Source organism: Suncus etruscus, chromosome 17 (genome assembly GCF_024139225.1).
Source record: "Suncus etruscus isolate mSunEtr1 chromosome 17, mSunEtr1.pri.cur, whole genome shotgun sequence".
In the NCBI taxonomy this organism is placed as follows: domain Eukaryota; kingdom Metazoa; phylum Chordata; class Mammalia; order Eulipotyphla; family Soricidae; genus Suncus; species Suncus etruscus.
This window is the reverse complement of record NC_064864.1, coordinates 41,462,979-41,480,072: the sequence shown is the minus strand read 5'-3', so window position 1 is coordinate 41,480,072 and position 17,094 is coordinate 41,462,979. Positions and strand designations below refer to the sequence as shown.

Sequence of the window (17,094 nt, the reverse complement as noted above, 5' to 3'; positions counted from 1 at the left end):
ATGTAAACTCACATGTATACAAACAACCTAGATAGATTTAGAATGAAAGATCAGTATCCTGCTGTTTTGTTTAGGCTGCTCTAGAGCAGTTTCCTAACTGTGAGGGGCAGAAGAGGTATTTAACAACAAAACTACATCATCTCTCTTCTAGAGACTTTGAAGTCTAAGGTCAAGCAAGGTGTTGACTGTTTTGGGCCCTGGCTAGAGTTTGTGTCCTTACTGACAAAGTCATGCCTGTTTTTCTCACAGGATGGTGTGGCTCTTCTTATAAGGACACTAACCATATCAGCTCAGGGCTCCATTCGCTGAACCTTAAGTACATCCATAGGCCAAGCACAGTTACGTTGCAAGTTAGAATGTCAACACAGCATGTATTGGGATGGAGTGGAGAAGTAATTCAGTTCAGAACAAGTACTCAGGGTTTCTAATATCCAGGTACTTAGATGTAGAACCAATCATGCAATTATGAATAAATTGATACTTAGACGTGTACATATTTTTAGCAGTGTCTGCTCAGAGAGTCTAGAAGCAATGCCATTTCTACAGGAAAAAACACATCACACCTACATATTGATTTCTTGATGCCATTCTCCACAGGAGTAATCACAGCTTTTCAGAGAAGTGTAACCCACTACTGGGGTTGAACAAGATGATCTTAGAATAGCTTGTTGTGCTAGAAAGTAAGGAAGAACTTAAAGAATAACAAAGCTGGACCAAAAGGACCAGGAGTCTGTGGGCAAGAGCTCCTTTAGCTAAGTGGGAGCACCAAAGTAAGATGCTCAACCCAGGAGCATAAGACTACCAAGTTTAAATTAACCTCAATAAATGACAAAATATGCTAAAGAGAAGAAAAAGCCCTTATTATAGGATGTGCAATAACACATGTTACAGGAATGATGTATATATAATAATATAGAAAATATTAATGCCTCTATTAATATTTTGTTCACTAGGATCTTTGGTAATAATTTTGTTTTCTTTTTTTATTTTTTTAATTGTCTCCCGACTCTTCCCTCTCCAATAATTTTGTTTTCTAAAAAAAAATATTACACCTAGGGGCCAGAGCAATAACCCAGCAGTAAGACATTTGCCTTGCACGCAGCCAACACAGGATGAACCCTGGTACGAATCCCAGTATTCCATATGGTTCCCCGCACCTACCAGGAGAGACTTCTGAGTACAGAGCTAGGAGTAACCCCTGAGAGCCACTGGGTGTGACCCAAAAACAAACAAAAAAAATTACACCTAGTTATTTATCTTGACTATTGAATTGTGGAGTGCCCCATACATTCTGCAAAGGCTTGTTTCTCAGTAACCTTATCTTGGTTAAACCAAATCTTGGCATATATATACACTAAAACTTCATTCCCCAGAATGAAGGTTAAAAATAATTAACCTTGGGCCCGGAGAGATAGCACAGCGGGTTTGCCTTGCAAGCAGCTGATCCAGGACCAAAGGTGGTTGGTTCGAATCCTGGTGTCCCATATGGTCCCCCGTGCCTGCCAGGAGCTCTTTCTGAGCAGACAGCCAGGAGTAACTTCTGAGCACTGCCGGGTGTGACCCAAAGACCAAAAAAAAAAAAAAAAAAAAAAAAAAATTAACCTTGGGCCGGACAGATAGCATGGAGATAAGTAAGGTGTTTGCCTTTCATGCAGAAGGATGATGGTTCGAATCCCGGCATTCCATATGATTCCCCGGGGCCTGCCAGGAGTGATTTCTGAGCATAGAGCCAGAAGTAACCCCTGAGCGCTGCCAGGTGTGACCCAAACAATAACAACAACAACAACAACAAAATTAGCCTTCCCTTGGGCCCTGTTTGAGGGGTTGGTGGAAGGGAGGAATCCAGAGGTGATCTGATCCCACGCATTGTCACAGAACTGTAGAAGTGTCCCATCAGAAATTCTGAATCATAGAGTAGTAACAATAGAAATGTCACATTGTGTGGTAAGCACATGGTCACATGCCTGCAAAAATGTTAGGAGACACCAGATATTCTCTACCCAGTCTTAGTCACACCTGACCCAGAAGCCACAAGTTCCCGAATCCTACTCTGGTACAATTTTCTGAGTTCACAACATCAAAATTCCTCAGATCTCCAAGCACTGATTGCTCAGTCTAGCTTCCTCTTATTTGGAACTGGGCAGGAGAAATTTCCCAATCAGATACTCAGCCTCCTCATTCAGGCTTCTGCATAGTCTCCCACTTAGCCTAAGAGATAACTGACAGGCTTTGCAACATTAATCTATTGGAGCTAAGCATTGCTTACTTCTTTTCATTATTTCCCCCAGGACATCAGAAAAAGCAAAGAGAAAAAACACTGTTAGCCCCCCCTTTTTTGTGTGGTTGTCTTTAAGGTTTATTCTTACTATAAATCAACATTTCAAGTTATTTTATACAAGATGTAATAATTTAGACTATGAAGCAATTTAAATACTTAAATTCCCTCAAAAGACATTTTGTACAAACATACATACATGGTGCACACATGAAAATGGCGGTCAAAAGAATTTTTTGGCAGCTGCTTCTTGTTGAGACCTATGCATGATATAGCCAATGAATAACACCATCTGTACCACTACAAAGACGACAAAAAACGCTTTTAATGAAGTCAAAGCACTGCCCATGTATTATGTGTTGTCTTTGTTTTTTAGATCACACCCATCGATGCTCAGGGCTGCCAGCTCTGCACTCAGAGATCTCTCCTGGTGGAGTCCATGGGGCCATATGTGGTGTCTAAACTCAAACCTCAGTCAGACATGTGCAAACATCTTAAGCTCCCCCATCCCCCAACTTTCCAGCTCCCTGCAGTGTGCTTTCTGTGTGGGACAGAGAAAGGATCTAGAGATTAGGGATAAAGAACAGTCTGTAAGTATCTCCAACTTGCAAAAGGGCTTCACCAATCCCTGCTGGCTCTTATTCTTTTCTCTCAGAACTTTTACAGAGGAGAAATCAAACTTACATGCTGCCAAAAGTCAGTTTTGAAATGAAAACATAGTCAGGGAAATTTAGGGTACATGTGCTCAGGCACCCTTCCTGGCCAATGGGGCTAGGTGAAGTGTGTCCATTTTTGACAGTGCTCATGGCTATTTTCAGCCCCCAGCCATCTTCATAGCACACCCTCAGCTCATTTAGCCATTTCTCAAGCTAGTCTACAACCTCATCTTTAAATTAAAAAGCATTTATCAAGAGCCTACTGGATGCCTTGCATCCATTCCTGCCCTATCTAGTCAAATTCCATGCACAGTTAAAGTGTGACTTTTTGAACATATAAATTTGTTGTGAGGACAAAATGCGTCCATTGTAAAGGGCCAGGTCAGAGTGATAGTAAGGTGCTTGCCTTGCACATGGCCAACCAGAGTGCAATCCTATGACCTCAGTGTCCTACCAGGAGTGATCCTTGAGTGCAGAGCCAGGAGTAAGCTGTAGACATAGCTGTGTTTCCCCTCAACCCAAAGGAACAGAAACAATAATTATGAAGTACTGATAATAATACTGACACACTAAGTGCTATAAAATGTATATTAGGGGTTGGAGTAATAGCACAGTTTTAGGGTATTTGCCTCACACACAGCTGACCTATGACAGGCTTGAATTTGACCCCCAGCATCCCATATGGTCCTCCGAGCCTGCCAGAAGCGATTTTTGAGTGCAGAGCCTGGAGTAAACCCTGAGCGTTGCTGGGTGTGGCCCAAAAACAAAACAAAAATGTCTAGTAAAGGAATCTAAACAATAGCACAATGGGGTGTTTACCTTGCACACAGCTAGCCCAGGTTTGATCCCCATATGGTCCCCTGAGTCTGCCAGGAGTAACTTCTGAGTGCAAAGCCAGGAGTAACCCCTGAGTGCTGCCAGGTATGGCTCAAAACCCAAACAAAAAATGTCTATTAAATAATTACATGATTTTAATAAAGGAGGCGAGTAAAAAAATAATTATATATAGGCTAGAGATGTGGCTCATTCATTGATATTCCCTTCAAAGGATCCGATGGAAATTTCATCACAACTGCCTCTGCCTTCTGCTTCTCACCACCTTTCGGGTTGTTTTTGGTTATTTTTGTTTGTTTGTTTTTTTATTTTTGGGCCACACCCGATGACGCTCAAGGGTTACTCCTGGCTATGTGCTCACTCCTGGTTTGGGGGACCATATGGGACACGAGGGGATCGAACCGTGGTCCGTCCTAGGCTAGCACATGCAAGGCAGACGCCTTACGCCCTGCACCACTGCTCTGGCCCCTCCCTTGCCAGTCTTACTGTAGGTTTCATTTCACCCCCTTACCTAAGCCATGTCATTCTCTCTCCCTTAAATATGCTTTCCATTCTCTCCTTACTCAGCTTAAATGCTGTGTCTTTTTGAGCCAGGAAGATAGCACAGAGGTAAGGAGTGAGCATACTGCATGCACAGCCCCGAGTTAGATCCCAGAACTGTGCAGTGCAGCCCTACTGTACTGCCTCCCTCCCACCAACACTGGAGAATTCCTAGAGTCATTATTATTAATAATAATAATTAATAATAATTAATAATAATAATAATAATAGAAAAAGTTGTAAGTCCTCCTGCCTTCTGGTACCTCCAGAGACAAACTGGACCACGACTATTAAAATGTTGCAGTTTATCACAATTGTAATCACAAGTGTTTCAGGCTCTTCTGTGTGTCTATCTTTCCTTTCCCTCCCCTCCAAAGGTCTAGTCTAGTGCCTGTCTCAGTATTCTGCATAGGGACCAATGAGAAAATAAATAAAACCTTTTCAACACCGTCTCATTGAGTAACTGGCTCCTTGAAATTTGATCAGATTGTACCAATCTTATCCAAGACCTGAACCCATACTTATTGTATCCTTTGAAGCCCGAGGTCTGCCCACCAACCTACGTTTCCTCTAGGTCAAAGCCGGGTCTTAGGAACAAGCGATCTGCAAAGGGCTAAAATTTGCAGAGAGAGAGAGAGCTTGACGCAGCCAGGAACTGCGCGCTGGGGCTCCCTTGGCCTGGGCCCAAGGAAAAGGGGCACCCCGTCACTTGCTTGCACCCTAGCTTGGGCCAGCCGCCGCACCCCTTGGCAGGAATGCGGCCCCGCCCTGCTCCAGCGCCAGCAAAACCGCGCTCTCCTGGGCACTGACGTCAATGAAGGCCCCGGGGCGCCTCGGGGCGCGACGCGAGGGTGGCTAGGGGCGGGGCCAAAGAATCGGGTGGCCACGCCCCTAGTCGCTGATTGGACGCCGCTTCATTTCGCACTCGGGTTTCGAGGCGGTATGGGGAAAGGGGCGGAGCTACTGCCCGCCCCGCGAACGTGCATTGGCTGGCGCAGAGTCTCCGCCCCCGCCGGAGTCTGAGTTTGGCAGGTTCGTATCGAAGCTCACTCCCGACGTCGGGGCAAGGATTGGCCGTTCCGGGGCAGCTGAGCAGCTTTCTCCGGGGGAGCCGCGGCTGTGACCCACCAAGTGGCCCGCGCGGCGGGCAGCTAGCTAGGTACGTAGGTCCTCGGACGGTCAGACACCTGCCGCTCCGGAGCCCCTGAGCCGAGTCATTCGGTCCCCGGGTGCCACCTCTGAGCCCGTCTCTAGGGGCCCCGGGCGGCTGGCGCTGGGTTGTCGCCACGTAGGACTTCGGCCAGCTCACGATCTGCTCGTGAAACGCCACTGATGTTGGGGACCCCCCCTTGGATGCAAATCACCCCGAGCTGCCTCTTTCTTGCCTTTTGGGAGGGCCAGGGGCAGGGGTGGCTGAGACGCATCTGAGCTGTGGCACTGCCCTGGCACGGTGAGTAATACTGGAGAGGACCCAGGGCACGCACAGACAGACAGACAGACTTGCAAGCTCTTGGGGGAGACCTGCACCCCAGCACCTTCTAACACCATGGAAACAAAATGCAGGTTTTTGACTGCCAGATTTCCGAGCTGTCTGGGTCCTCCTTTCTTGTCCCCAGGATCTATCTCATCAACCATCTGGAAAAAGACAGAAATAACCCTGGTGGAATGCGTGGGAGCTGGGGGGGCAGACTCCTCGGGGGGTCCACATGCCAGCCTCATTGCTACCACCTGGGTAACTTGGGGGCAAGTTGCTCTCTGAGCTCTGATTTCGTGTATTTGCCCTGCTTCTCCTGGGTGGTAGACCGCCGATGAATGCAACTTCCCCCTTTGAGACCCAGCATGCAGCTGTGATTTAAGAAATCCCAATTTGTGTGCTCTTCTCACACTAAGAACTAAGACCTCCTTTTGAGGGAATTTCGGGGTAGTGATGCAAATGAGCCTCTAGTCCCCGGTGTTAAAACCACCTTTCCCTCCCTCTGGAAAAGTCCTGGAATGATGTTTTCATATATATGTCCCCTCCCTTTCTTGCCTGTTGATGGTTGACTTGTCCTTACCATGTTGATGAGGAAGGGAAAAACAGATTTGTGAAGGCCACGCAGTTATCAGGGACACAGTGAAAGTCTGCTTGAAAATTGAGTCTTAGCGTCTGAAGCAGCTTGTGTCCAGGTGGTATTTGAGGATGTTTTGGAGGCAGGGCCCTGAGGCTTTTCTCCACCTCCAGGGCATAGAGTTGGAGGCCACCTCTTGCCTGTCCGTCCCAGGCACCCCTAGTGAAAGCCTGGCTCTGTGGAAGGATCAATGGCTCTGCTATTTGGACAGGGGACTCTCACTCAGCCCAGAGACATTTTCTGGGTTTGGAAACAGGACTTAACCCATGCTGATTTGGGAGAGAGTCCAGAGTTTTTCAGCAAGAAGTCCTTGATCTCCCATTTTAGTGATTCTTACTGTCACCAAGGTTCTCTTACTTGGGGGTACATTCAGTGAAGAACCAATTTCTGGAACTTGCACAGGTTTTCCTGCTTCTCCCTGAGAGCAAGGCCAAGTCTCTGAATGACCAAGATCCCTTGACCTAGCACGGTCTCTCTCTGCAGTCACTTTTGAGGGTTCCACAGCTCCTGGGCTGCTGTGCTTGGAAACAAATTGAACTTTGACAACTTCAACATTTTGGTATTTACTTTAGGGAGTCATTTTTAACCTAATATGTGTCAAATTGAAGTATTTTGCAATTAGCCTTTCCTCATTTGCTCACAGACCCAAGCTTATCTTGGTTTGTATCAGCTCTGCAATGAGAGCTCTATTTGTAATCTTTTAATAGTCCTGTGGTTTTGTTTTCCAGTTTTAAGAAGTGCCTTTGTTTGAGTGTACTCTGGCTTTCCTGGATTCGGGTCTTGTCCAGGAAATTAGGGGGAAATGGACTCATGAATACACACAATGAAGTGGGAAAAGAAATTAATAATAAAAGTGTTCTGTTTAGGGTTTTCAACATTGACCATCTCATCCTTGTGAAATGTAGTTTTTATTCAACATTGACTCTGCTAGGTTGGTCAGAGAGCCAAGAATAAGGGCGTCGGTGGGACCAGAGAGAGTTCAGAAGGTAGGGTGCTTGCCTCACACACAGCTGAACCAGTTCAATCCCTGGCAACCCAAATGGTCCCTATAGCCTGCCAGAAATAAGCCTTGAGTACTGCCAGGTGTGGACACCCCCCCACCCTACCCCCCAAAAAGAATGAGGGCCTCCTAATCTGGGAGTACCAAGGCCTTCTGAAGGCTTACAGAGTGTATGGGTGAGACTGGGGTCTCTGACCTTCATTGACAGTTTTATGTGGTACCTTCTCACTTCCTGTCATTCATCAAAACTTAAAGGTAAGGCTGGCAGGCCTGGCAGATGGGCCAAGACGATGGGGACAGTCAGGCTCCTTAGCCATTTCCTCCCTGAGGCAGCTGCTGCAATGCTGGATTCCGACATCTCCCCAAGGGCAGGGTGAGATTGGTTGCATGGAGCAGAAACAGCAGCCTTTCTTTCACCTTTCCACCAAGGCCTGCAAGCCAGTTTAGGACTGGGAAGAGCCCATCTTCATCATTCCAGTGCCTAGAGAGCTATGAATTCTGGCCTCTGTCAGCCCATAGCCCACAGCAGTAAAACACACTCTCTGCTTTGGAGGAAGAGAAAAGGAGTGTCCTGAGATTTAATAAACCAGGCCTGTCCACACTTGCTGCTCTTAGGTGCGGGCAGACTAGCAAACCCACCCTTGCTGCTGAATCTCCTTCCAGAACCACTTACATTCACCTGAGGGACCATTGTCATTCATTATTCTACACAAGGAAGGAGATGCCCCCAGGGTCCCGGGCAGTGCCCAGGGCCTCTTGGTGAGTGAGTTGGAAAACCCCAAACCTAGTCCTCTGATTTAGAAGCCAGCTCAGTGTCTGGCATGGGCAACAGATTCTGATTTTATGGTGGAAGCTGCACCTCTTCCTGTTCACTTCCATCTGCTTAAGGCCGGAGTGGCCTGTTACTTAGTAAACAGCCCTGACGCTAGCAAAAAGGCAAGAAAGGATGAAAATAGAGCCAGAGATAACTCTGTGGGCTGGTGTATCGCTTTACATGCAGAAGCCCTGGGTTCAGTTTCCAGTACCAAGTGGTTCCAAGCACCATGGGAGCAACCCCCAAGCACAGACAGGGACTCTCTGCAAAGATGATAAAAAAAATATTCCCATATCATCCCATTGCAGCCTCCTCTGTAACATCACTCATTGTTTTTCCCTTTCTCTTGGTAGGTCTTCCCCCTTAGTGGGTTTAGTGGGGGTAGTGAAGTTGCCTCCCAGAGTAGGGGCATACTCAGTGGATAAAACACATAGGCTCCCTGCAGTCAGTCCATTGGCTCTAGCCTTGCTGAGCCTGCTCTTTATTGCCATGTCTCAGCTTCTTCTCAGCTCCTGGATTGGGAATAGCTGTGCCTCGATGTCTGAGAAGTTTTTGAAGACCCTAAAAAAGAAGGCCTTAAAGAGAAATTAGTATCATGTGTGGAATCAGCTGTGTTAACACCCTAGATACCCTTTATTCCATGTTATTTGGTATTTCTGTTATATCTATCTATTCTATACTATCTATACTATGGTTATCTATCATCCAGCTTAGGAGTTTCAGAGGACCCATAATAGTTTTTTTTTTTGTTTGTTTGTTTTTGGGTTTTGGGCCACAACCGGCAGTGCTCAGGGGTTACTCCTGGCTGTCTGCTCAGAAATAGCTCCTCGCAGGCACAGGGGACCATATGGGACGCCGGAATTCGAACCAACCACCTTGGTTCCTGGATCAGCTGATTGCAAGGCAAACGCCGCTGTGCCATCTCTCCGGGCCCCCATAATAGTTTTTAACTGGCTTCCCAGAACAGCAGGCTTGTTAGTTCCTGTTTTCCAGATAAAAGTACCGTTTGGTGGTTGGTGGTGATTTGGGGAGGGGAAATTGTGCTCAGGATTCACTCCTGGCTCTGTGCTCAGGGGGCAGTCATAGTGGGAGTCATATGAAGTGCTTGGCAGAGAAGTCAGGTGAGGCTTCAAGTGCCTTTCCCTGTGCTATTTCTCTAGTCCAACATCACCTTTCTTTTAATGAAGCTAATTTATTTGAACATTGTCTTCAGATTTTTTTTTTTTTTTTTTGGTTTTTGGGTCACACCCGGCAGTGCTCAGGGGTTACTCCTGGCTCTATGCTCAGAAATCGCTCCTGGCAGGCACGGGGGACCATATGGTACGCCGGGATTTGAACCACGGACCTTCTGCATGAAAGGCAAACACCTTACCTCCATGCTATCTCTCCAGCCCCGTCTTCAGATTTTATATTGGTTGCTAAAGCTTTTTTGGGTTTGTTTTTGGGCCATACCTGATGATCAGGGGTTACTTCTGGCTCTGCACTCAGAAATCACTCCTGGCTGTTTCAGAGGACCATATGGGATTGAATTTGGATTGGCTGCATGTAAGGCAAACAAGCACTCTACCCCTTGTACTGTCGCTCCTGCCCCTGTTACTAAATTTTTAAAAAGGTGTGTGTGTGTGTGTGCGGGGGGGGGGGGGGGGGTTTCCTTATGATAGATGTTTTTATTGTTTTTATTGGGGGGGGGTCACACTTAAAAATGCTCAGGAATCACTCCTGGTTGGGACATATGGGATGCTTGGGATTGAGCCACATGCAAGGCAAATGCCTACCCACTGTAATCTGGCCTCTGAACCAAGATTTAGGAGCTGGGACAGAGCTAGTGTGGAAATGACTCACGGTGGAACAAAGAGGTTGGCTATGAAGATGATGAGGAGAGAGGGCCAGGGCAAGGGAGGAATGGTGAGGTGGCAGAAACTGTGTAAAGAATAAAAGGTCAGAAGAAGGAAACTTCTACAAGTAGGTTGAGGATAGGAAACTGGTAATGTTTCATTTGGAGTTTTGGTTTAGGGCCCACCTGTGCAGGTACCCAGGGACCATGTGTGCCAGGGCTTGGACCTGGGACTCCTTGTCTACAAAGCACACAATCCACTTCTTTGAGCCATTTCTTTCCATAAGGTTCTGGACTCTGCATTTTTCACAGATGTGTTGTGTGTGGGGGGGGGGAGGGGTGTTGGGCCACACTAAGCAATGCTCAGGGCTTTCTCCTGGTTCTGTGCTCAAGGTTTATTCTGGCAGGATTCAGGGGATCAAATGGGATGCTAAAAATTGAATTCAGGTTGGTTGGAGACAAGCTCACTGTCTGCTATTCTCTCTACTACCCAGCATGGTGCATTTTTTGTTTGTTTTTTGTTTTTTGGGTCACGTCCAGTGATGCTCAGGGGTTACTCCTGGCTGTGCGCTTAGGAATCGCTCCTGGCTTGGGGAACCATTATGGGATGTGGGGGGGATGGAACCCATGGCCTGTCCTAGGCTAGCATGGGCAAAGCAGACGCCTTACCGCTTGCGCCACCGCTCCAGCCCATGCACATGAATTTTCAATTTAAATATATTTTAAAAAATAATAATAAAAAAAAAGAGAAAAAAAAGGCCGGAGAGATAGCATGAAGGTAAGGCATTTGCCTTTCATGCAGGAGGTCATCGGTTGGAATTCCGGCGCCCCATATGGTCCCCCGTGCCTGCCAGGAGCAATTTCTGAGTCTGGAGCCAGGAATAACCCGAGCACTGCCGGGTGTGACCCAAAAACCACCCACCCACCCACACACACACACACACACACACACACACACACACACGCACACAAATATGACCCAAAAACCACACACACACAAACACACACAAATATATTTTAAGTTTAATTTCCTCTTTTCGCTTGGCTGTAGGTGATAGGTGTCTTAGTGTCTAATTGTGAATGAGGGACCCAGCTTTCCCCATGATACCCTGGCCCCAAAGACAAACTCTGAGGTGGCCACAGAGGGGACTTGTATTCTGCTAACTTGCTGGGTATCTGATAACACTCTAGACATTTTATCCCATAGCAAGTAGACAAGTGGTTATTAGCCCCATTTTACAGTTCAGTTGGCTCAGAGGGGCTGAGAAATGTGCCCAGGCTCACAGGAAGGTGGTAGAGCTGGGTTCCAAGCCCAGCTCCATGCTGTGCTGAAGTTCTCATCTGTTTCCCACAGCTTCTTTCTGCAGGTTCAACAGTAGAGAAGGGGCCACAGGTGGTGTGTGTGTGTGTGTGGTGAATCCTGCTCATACCTTTGAGGCTGGAGCAATAGTGCAGCGGATAGTTTAGTTTACCTTGCATGTGACCTACCCAGTTTCAATCCCTGGTACACCATACAGTCTCCTGAGCCTAACAGAGCCAGGAGCAAGCCCCTAGAGCCTCTGGGTGTGGCCAAACCCCAAACATACAAAAATACCCCTCAGTGTTCAAAGTGTTCTCTGGGTTTATGTGTCGTGTGCTACATACACATGCATCGATGCCCACAAATGTTGCCCGCGATCCCTCTTGAGATGTGGACTTTCTTATGATCATGCTGGGTTTGTGTATTGGGGCTCTCTCCACCTTTGGAGAAACTGTTGCTCTCTTTTGAGCACATTCTCCCCCCCTCCCCTTCTCATCCCCTCCTCTAGATTTCCAAATAAAACTTGTTTTTACTTAAAAAACATAAAAATGAACAACCCGGGGCCGGAGAGATAGCATGGAGGTAAGGCGTTTGCCTTTCATGCAGGAGGTCATTGGTTCAAATCCCGGCGCCCCATATGGTCCCCCGTGCCTGCCAGGAGCAATTTCTGAGCCTGGAGCCAGGAATAATCCCTGAGCACTGCCGGGTGTGACCCAAAAACCAAAAAAAAAAAAAAAAAAAAGAACAACCCTACTCATACCTTTATTATTCAAAGCAAACTGCAGAGCAGGAGCCCTACTACTTACTTCTCATTTCTGGGTAGGATGCAGGAATTTGGACAGTTTTATTTATTGAAACTGACACATTTCAGCCTCTGCCCTCACTTTTTCAACCCCGCTTGTGTCTCTACAGGCCTTTGAACTAGTCAGTCCCCACTGGTCTATTTCATGCTGTCATTAAGACACTGGACTGAGTTGGGAGTTCCAGGGGACCTGAGTGAGCAGCCCTACCATGTCAGGATGCAGCCTGGGTGGAGCAGGTGCCCCCCAGGAGGGTGGAGCTGCTCCCTCCAATAGAGTTGCCATTGGAATGTTCCAGTAGGGTAGCCCAACCCTACTTCTTGTCACTTGCATGCTAAAGCCTGGCATCAGTCATCTGGGCGTGTTGTTCCCCATTCCATGAAACCAGTTCCTCGACTGTACTTACATGCCCCCCCCTGGCATGTGTGAACACCCTCAGTGGCATGTGGGCCTTCTTGGGCCATGGAGTCTGCCATTGCTCCAGACAGACCTGGGCTCTTCCAAGCTGTTTTCTATTAAGTGGTTTTGTAACTGAGCAGTTCAATTGGCTGGGGTTGGGCTTCATCTGAAGGTGGGGTGACTCTTGCCCCATGGCTGTCAGGAATCTTTAGATTGGCTGGCACTTTGTCAGATGCATAAGCACATTATCATAAAGTATGGTGATCTCCTCAATAATGTCCTGGGGTGTGGAGACTGGCTCTTGGAGAAAAGTAATCCCAGATCGAAAGTGTCCAGGTTTGGGGGGTCCTCCTGAGCTGACATTTCTTCATGCTTTATTTCCTCAGGGCACCAGGATGGGCACCCCAGCCTCAGTGGTGAGCGAGCCACCCCCTTGGCAGGCTCCGGCTGAGGCCCGTGGTCGCAAGCAGGCCTCAGCCAACATATTCCAGGATGCTGACCTGCTGCAGATCCAGGGGCTGTTTCAGCGCAGCGGGGACCAGCTGGCCGAGGAACGGGCCCAGATTATCTGGGAGTGCGCAGGGGACCACCGGGTAGCAGAGGCCTTGAGGAGGCTGCGCAGGAAGAGACCCCCCAAGCAGAAGCCTGTGGGCCATTCACTCCACCACTGCAGTCGGCTCAAGTAGGTTCCTGGGTCAGAGGGTGCAGGTGGGGCAGGGAGCACCCTTGAAGCCTGAGGTTCCCTCCCCCAGACCCTGGCTTAGTGACCTGGAGCTAACTTGGCCACCAACATAAAGCCCCTTATTGGGACTGCAGTGCCCCCACGCAACCAGTTCTGCCATGTGGTTGGTAGGTAAAAAATTGCTATGGCTGTGGCATGAACACCCACAGGAAGGGGTGCCAGGGGCTTCTCATGCCACTTCCCTATCAACAATGATTCTCAGCCAGGGGACGGCTGACTGTCTGGAATGAATGCACGGCTAAAATCTTAGCTATGGAATTCGATACAGTAGTGGCATCAAGGTAAAAATTGTTGGGGCTAGGAAAATAACTCAAGTACGAGGGCCCGGAGAGATAGCACAGCGGCATTTGCCTTGCAAGCAGCCGATCCAGGACCAAAAGGTGGTTGGTTCAAATCCCGGTGTCCCATATGGTCCCCCGTGCCGGCCAGGAGCTATTTCTGAGCAGACAGCCAGGAGTATCCCCTGAGCACCGCCGGGTGTGACCCAAAAACCAAAAACCAAAACCAAAAAAACAAATAGCTCAAGTACGAGCCTTGCGTGAGACCAAGTTTGATCCCTTATTGGTAGCACTGCATCTTCAGGCTGAGGATCTGAGTGTTGGGGTAATCCCAAGGACGTCTGGGCACTATTTGGGAGGTTCCTACCTGAAATAATGTGAACACTGAGAAATATTTACACCTCTTTTCTTTTTTTTTTTTTTTTTGGTTTTTGGGTCACACCTGGCAGTGCTCAGGGGTTATTCCTGGCTCCAGGCTCAGAAATTGCTCCTGGCAGGCACAGGGGACCATATGGGGCGCCGGGATTCGAACCGATGACCTCCTGCATGAAAGGCAAACGCCTTACCTCCATGCTATCTCTCCGGCCCCTACACCTCTTTTCTTAAGCTCTTGTCTGTCTGAGTGCTGTCACCCAGAAATCTAACTGCTGTGGGTGACACTATAGATTTCATTCCTCTGGGACAGAGGATGTCAAATCAGAACATTAGTCCTGAGTATCTGAACCAGGGATAGTAAACCCATGTCACTGTTCACCCTCTCCACAGCAGGTTTGTCACCCTAACCTGCTAAGGATACTCGGAGCTATTGGTGATCAGCACCATGAGGGAGGAAGTCAGAAGTATAGAGGTCACACCCTTGACCTAGTCCAATTCTTAACTAGATTCCTCCACGTTTTGCCTTGCCCACTGCTCCCAGGCCCATGAGACCAAGTAGCTGTTCTTTGCTCTAAAATCTTATTCCCCATTCTAGTCTTCCTGCTAACGTTGCTTACCAAACTTGTTCCCCACAGGACTCCAGAGCCCTCCATGTCACTGGATGACCCACAGAACAGGGCCACAGAGGTAGCATCCAATGAGCAGCACCTGAACTCCAGGAGGTCGAGTGCCAGGATCCGCCAGAACTGGAGGAAGCCAAGCCCCACCAGCTACCTTCATCAGATCAGACACTGACCTCGAAGGAATGGGGATGAGGGGGCAGCAGCTCCCTCAAGTACTGCAAGGACTTTGGCCATCGGGCTTAGGGAGAAGTTGGAAGACTGAAGAGGCAGAAGGCAGATGTGGGTCAAGCAAAGCCCACTGCCAGGGGCTGTTCCAAACAGGAAGGGAAGTTCTCAGAGCTCTCTCCACGAGGAGATACTGCTCCTGTCCCTGCCTCAGCCCTTCTCCTGTGTAACACTCTGGCTGGGTATATGGCATCCCTATGAGAGGCTGGGGCTAGGCATGATGCTGGAGACTCTTGCCCCCTGCCTCAGGGCACCCCATGTTCCAGCAGCCACTCCACATGCAGAATGCAAACACACATTTCCCAAACTGCATGATTGTGCAAGTGGTTTGAATGGTAAAATAAATATGCAATGTAGAACTGTGTCTGTAGAGGGAAGGGAAGATCCTGAAAGAGACTGGAATGGGGCAGTGGGGGTTCATGGCAGGGAAGGGGCAAAGAACATTATGCTTTCTCATAATGCCCTGAGCTCCTGGGCCCCAGCTGCATTCAGGGCTATGAAATGGGGAACAAGACAGGAAGATGGGCAGCCCTGGTCCCAGGGACTACAGGGTTTGAGAGTTCTCCACAATGTAAGCACCCGGAGGCCTGGTCTGCATGGCTAAACTGCACTCCACATTGTGTCAACTCCTTTGCCAATCAATACCTTCCTTCCCAGTAGCCACAGGTGGAACATCGGAATCTATCACCCTCTCCTGCGTTACCTTAGGCTTTCTGGGCCCTGTAAACCCTTGAGATGAGGAGCTGACTATTAGTCTCGAGTCTGCTCATGGGCAGTGGGGCCAACTTCCCACTCCTCCCTTCTACAGGCTTATCCAGCACACAAGGGAGCCAGGGCCCCCAGTGAGGCACACTTAGCAGTTCTTCCCTCCTGAGGCCAAGAGGAGACACTTCTCTACATTTCATTCCAAACTCTTGGGGCTACATTTTGGAAACCAGAATTTTTGTTTTTAAGGATGTTGTCAGTTCAAATACTTAGTATATAATTCCTAGTAAAGGAACATCTCAAAACATATGAGTAATTATGCACCATAAGTAGTGAGATTCATGAGGATTACATATAGTGTCATTACTGATGGAAGTTCTATTTGGGTTTGAGTATCAAATGAGTCATGAAAATAGGTTTTAGTTTTCTGAGCATGGGGACTATAGAAATTAGGACCTATATTTTCACCCAATAGAGGGAAGTAGTTTTGAGAGCCCAAGCTTGCTAACTTCACAGAAAGAGTTCTTTGTCCAAAAATTGCATTCAACTTTTCTTCCTTCCACCAAAGAAAACTAGACAATCAAGGTCAGATTTGGGCTTGTTATTTATACATTGCATTGATCTGGATACAATTCTACAGTGCATTCGAAGAACAGTACCAAGGGGCTCACTCGGCCCCACCTCCTCCCTGTCATCTCAGGGGCAGTATCTATCACGTACACAGGTCTGGGCCAGACCCAAGTGCTGGGAGCACTTGCCACCCAGAAGCTGGCCCTGGCACTCTGCAGCCCCGGCTCTCCCAAAGCCCCATTCAAGGCAACCTGTGTACAGGCTTCACGGAGAAGAGAGACAGACCAGGAAAGAAAGGGAAAGAGGGCGCATAGTGTGTACTGTCAGGCTGGGCAGGCGGGCAAGCTGTTACCTTCATCCAGAGTGGGCATGTGGATCTCGTTCCCAGGGGTGTGTGAGTACGAATACGATGGATGGGAAGGGTGACAGTATGCATTTGTGTGTGTGTACACGCACTCCTGAAGCCAGACATGGAAGGTATGAAAGGGGGAGGAGAGGGGGAGAGGGAAAGGGGGAGGGAGAGAGAGAGAGAGAGAGAGGGAGGGGGGGAGGGAGAGGGAGGGAGAGAGAGAGAGAGAGAGGGAGGAGAGAGAGAGGGGGGGAGAGAGAGGAGAAGAGAGGGGAGAAGAGAGGGGAGAGAGAGAGAGGAGTGTGTATGTGTGTGTGTGTGTGTACACGCATTCCTGGGGTCAGGAATGGAAGGGATGGACCTGCATTGCGGTTGACGGGTGAGGCCTGCACTGTCCTCCACCACCTGGACAGTGGGAGCTGAGTAAGCAGCAGGCACACAAACGAAGTCTTCACTCCCTTTCTTTGGTTGTTTTTCAAACCTTCAAGATAGTCTTTCTCCAATGCTGATTGACCAATAGCAGGGTATGGGACACTCAAAGTGTCCAGGAGCATAGGGCTGCCCTGAGCCACAGACAGCACCTCTCTATGCCCGCCTAAGGCCGTTCGCTTTGGTGTAGAAATGGCTCGAACACCTGGCAAGGAGGATGGCTGAGGGGCGCCATGGA

At 48.4% G+C, this 17,094-nt stretch overlaps 2 protein-coding genes across 2 annotated transcripts in view; both read left to right on the top strand.

The window, feature by feature from the left end:
* CRTAC1 (cartilage acidic protein 1) overlaps positions 1–17,094 on the top strand; it is a 541,606-nt gene that overhangs the window by 318,588 nt on the left and 205,924 nt on the right. The gene's annotated exons all lie outside the window — the stretch shown is intronic.
* On the top strand, positions 5,338–15,162 carry AVPI1 (arginine vasopressin induced 1). Its single transcript, XM_049764368.1, has 3 exons — positions 5,338–5,464; positions 12,947–13,242; positions 14,591–15,162. Exons 2-3 carry the CDS (start codon positions 12,956–12,958, stop codon positions 14,748–14,750), a joined length of 447 nt encoding a protein of 148 aa, XP_049620325.1. The 5' UTR covers positions 5,338–5,464; positions 12,947–12,955; the 3' UTR covers positions 14,751–15,162.

What these genes read in the sequence shown, in the direction of transcription:
- AVPI1 (XM_049764368.1), top strand. Translation starts at nt 12,956, where the DNA reads ATGGGCACCCCAGCCTCAGTGGTGAGCGAGCCACCCCCTTGGCAGGCT. An exon ending in CACCACTGCAGTCGGCTCAA is followed by an intron (nt 13,243 to 14,590) that starts GTAGGTTCCTGG and finishes TGTTCCCCACAG; the next exon opens with GACTCCAGAGCCCTCCATGT.